Source organism: Nannospalax galili, unplaced genomic scaffold, assembly GCF_000622305.1.
Source record: "Nannospalax galili isolate Female #2095 unplaced genomic scaffold, S.galili_v1.0 scaffold1423, whole genome shotgun sequence".
NCBI classification, from domain to species: Eukaryota; Metazoa; Chordata; class Mammalia; order Rodentia; family Spalacidae; genus Nannospalax; species Nannospalax galili.
The window spans coordinates 101,923-104,255 of NW_008349231.1; the positions used below are offsets into that span (position 1 = coordinate 101,923).

The 2,333-nt window shown below is 39.1% G+C and overlaps 1 protein-coding gene across 1 annotated transcript; it reads right to left on the minus strand.

The window, feature by feature from the left end:
- Nucleotides 1–967, minus strand: LOC103744732 (olfactory receptor 4K3). The gene has a single exon (XM_008846563.2). It carries the CDS (start codon nucleotides 946–948, stop codon nucleotides 1–3), a length of 948 nt encoding a protein of 315 aa, XP_008844785.1. The 5' UTR covers nucleotides 949–967.
- Nucleotides 968–2,333: the final 1,366 nt, after the last annotated feature.

Below are 2,333 nucleotides of genomic sequence, written 5' to 3' on the forward strand. Positions count from 1 at the left end.
TTAAGATGTTTGGCATCCTTTCCTAGACTTAAACATATGGCTGCTTAGTTTTCTCATGGACTCTTTCATGTCTTTATTTCTGAGAGTATAGATGACTGGGTTCAAGAGTGGAGTGAATATAGTGTAAAATATGGAGAGTATTTTGTCTATTGGAAAGTTGGTGAATGGCCACACATAGATGAAAATGCAGGGACCAAAGAACAGGGTTACAACAGTAAAGTGGGCACTGCAGGTGGAAAGGGCTTTGGAGGAGCCAGCAGAGGAATTCTGCCGCACAGTGGCAAGAATAATAGTGTAGGAGATCACCAGGAGGATGAAGCATACCAGGGCAATCATGCCACTGGTGGAGATCATGAACACTCCCAAAATGTATGTGTCTACACAAGAAAGTTTAATCACCAAAGGGAGGTCACAGAAGAAACTGTCTACTTCATTAGGTCCACAGAAGGGCAGATTCACAGTAAACGCTAACTGGCTCAGAGCATGGAAGATTCCCACAGTCCAGGAAAGGGCCACAAGCCCAATGCACATTCTCCCACTCATGATGGTTAGATAGCGTAGAGGTCTGCATATAGCCACATACCTATCAAACGACATGGAAATCAGCAGGACAATCTCAGCACCTCCTAAGAGATGCAGGAAGAATATCTGGGTTATGCAGCCTTCGAAAGAGATGGCTTTGTGCTCACTGAGGAAGTCTGCAGTCATTTTGGGAGTGGCAAAAGAAGCCAGGGACATGTCAATGAAGGACAAATTGCCGAGCAGAAAGTACATGGGGGAGTGAAGGCGTGGCTCTAATGTGATCGTGAGCACAATGAGGATGTTCCCCAGCACAGTGGCTGCATAGACTGCAGAGAAGAACAGGAAGTAGATGATTTGGACTTCCGAAGAACCAGGCAGTCCGCTGAGTATGAATTCAGTCACGACTGACTGATTGCTCCAGGCCATTCACTTTGATTTCTGTAAGAACTCTGAAATTTCCAGAGAGAAGAACTGGGGAAAAATACAGTCATGAAATGCAAAGTGAGGTTTTGCACAAAGTGATTTAGTGACTGTTCAACCAGATAGTTTCTCACTGTACCCTGACCAATTCACCATAGTCAAATATTTTCCCCAATGGCCTTTCAAAATATTTGAAACAATTCAACTCATACTGAAGCTTGTAACTTAGCACTTTGTCTTCAAAACAAAATTCAGATATTTATAAAGGAAATAAAAATTAAAGTAATCAAGTTTTTACTTCTCATCTTGTGAAATCCTTTTTAACTTTTACAACTGTATGCCAACAGGTCTTAGAAGATAAGTCACACTGTTTCCCATGACATTATGACTAGTAGCAGGCTGGCTTGAGGAAAGTTTGAGACTCATGATTGATTACTAATGGGAACACGATAGTGAGTTCTGATCTGGAAGTGGCAAAGGAAACAGAAATTGAACACAAGGAGAGGGGAAATGGCTCCATAGAAATATTGGCTTTCTGGTGAAGATTGTCCAAAATAAAAAATAGATAGCCTCTAATTCTTCTTCATTTCATATATATATGCATATATATATAATGTTTTATTATTTTCATCTGCTCAGTCACCAATGCTAGGTATTTTTTCAAAGGCTGAAGCACATGCTTTGGCTAAAGCATGAAAGATTTATACATCATCAGGTTTGCTTTAAGTAGAAAGATTGTTAATGACCATGCTGTTTGAAGTCAGATAGTTTTTAAGTGCTAGAACTGATTGGTTTTCACAAAAGCTGCTTGAAATAGAAAAGTTTTCCTTTTGGCAGAGTTTACACAAAACACAATGAAACAAACTTATACAAAGACAAATAGTTGTTAATTCAGAAGAACTTAGACAATTTAGCATGCTTGAAAGTTTAGAACTAGAGTCTATCTCTTATGGAGTTGTGAGAAGGCTTTACAAAAATGACAGAAGCTGATTGAAATAATGTGTACCTGGAATTCATGACAAAACCTTTTTCCTCTTGTCACCAAATTAGCTCTTTTCTTTCACAAAACTCAGCCATAAGTCAACATGCTAAAAAAATTATTCCATGGCTAACTCCAGTTTACCTATAAAAGTATACTCTATTCTTTGACCTTTTAATTCTGAAGTCCAGCACCCTTTCTTTAACTCTTCATTCTTCTTATTTTACCTGTTCCCTGGAATTTTAGATGTCTTCTGCATCCACCCACCTGTTTTTAAATATGTGTCCAGCACAGCTCTTGATAAATTGTTGTACAAAAAACAAGAGTGGCTCAAGATTCACAAAATGTGATGCAGACCCTCTTAAATGTGTGTAACTGTGCAACTTACCAAGTCAGCCAGTGTCTCTGACTC

Coding starts and splice junctions, on each gene's coding strand:
- LOC103744732 (XM_008846563.2), bottom strand. CDS start 948: ATGGCCTGGAGCAATCAGTCAGTCGTGACTGAATTCATACTCAGCGGA.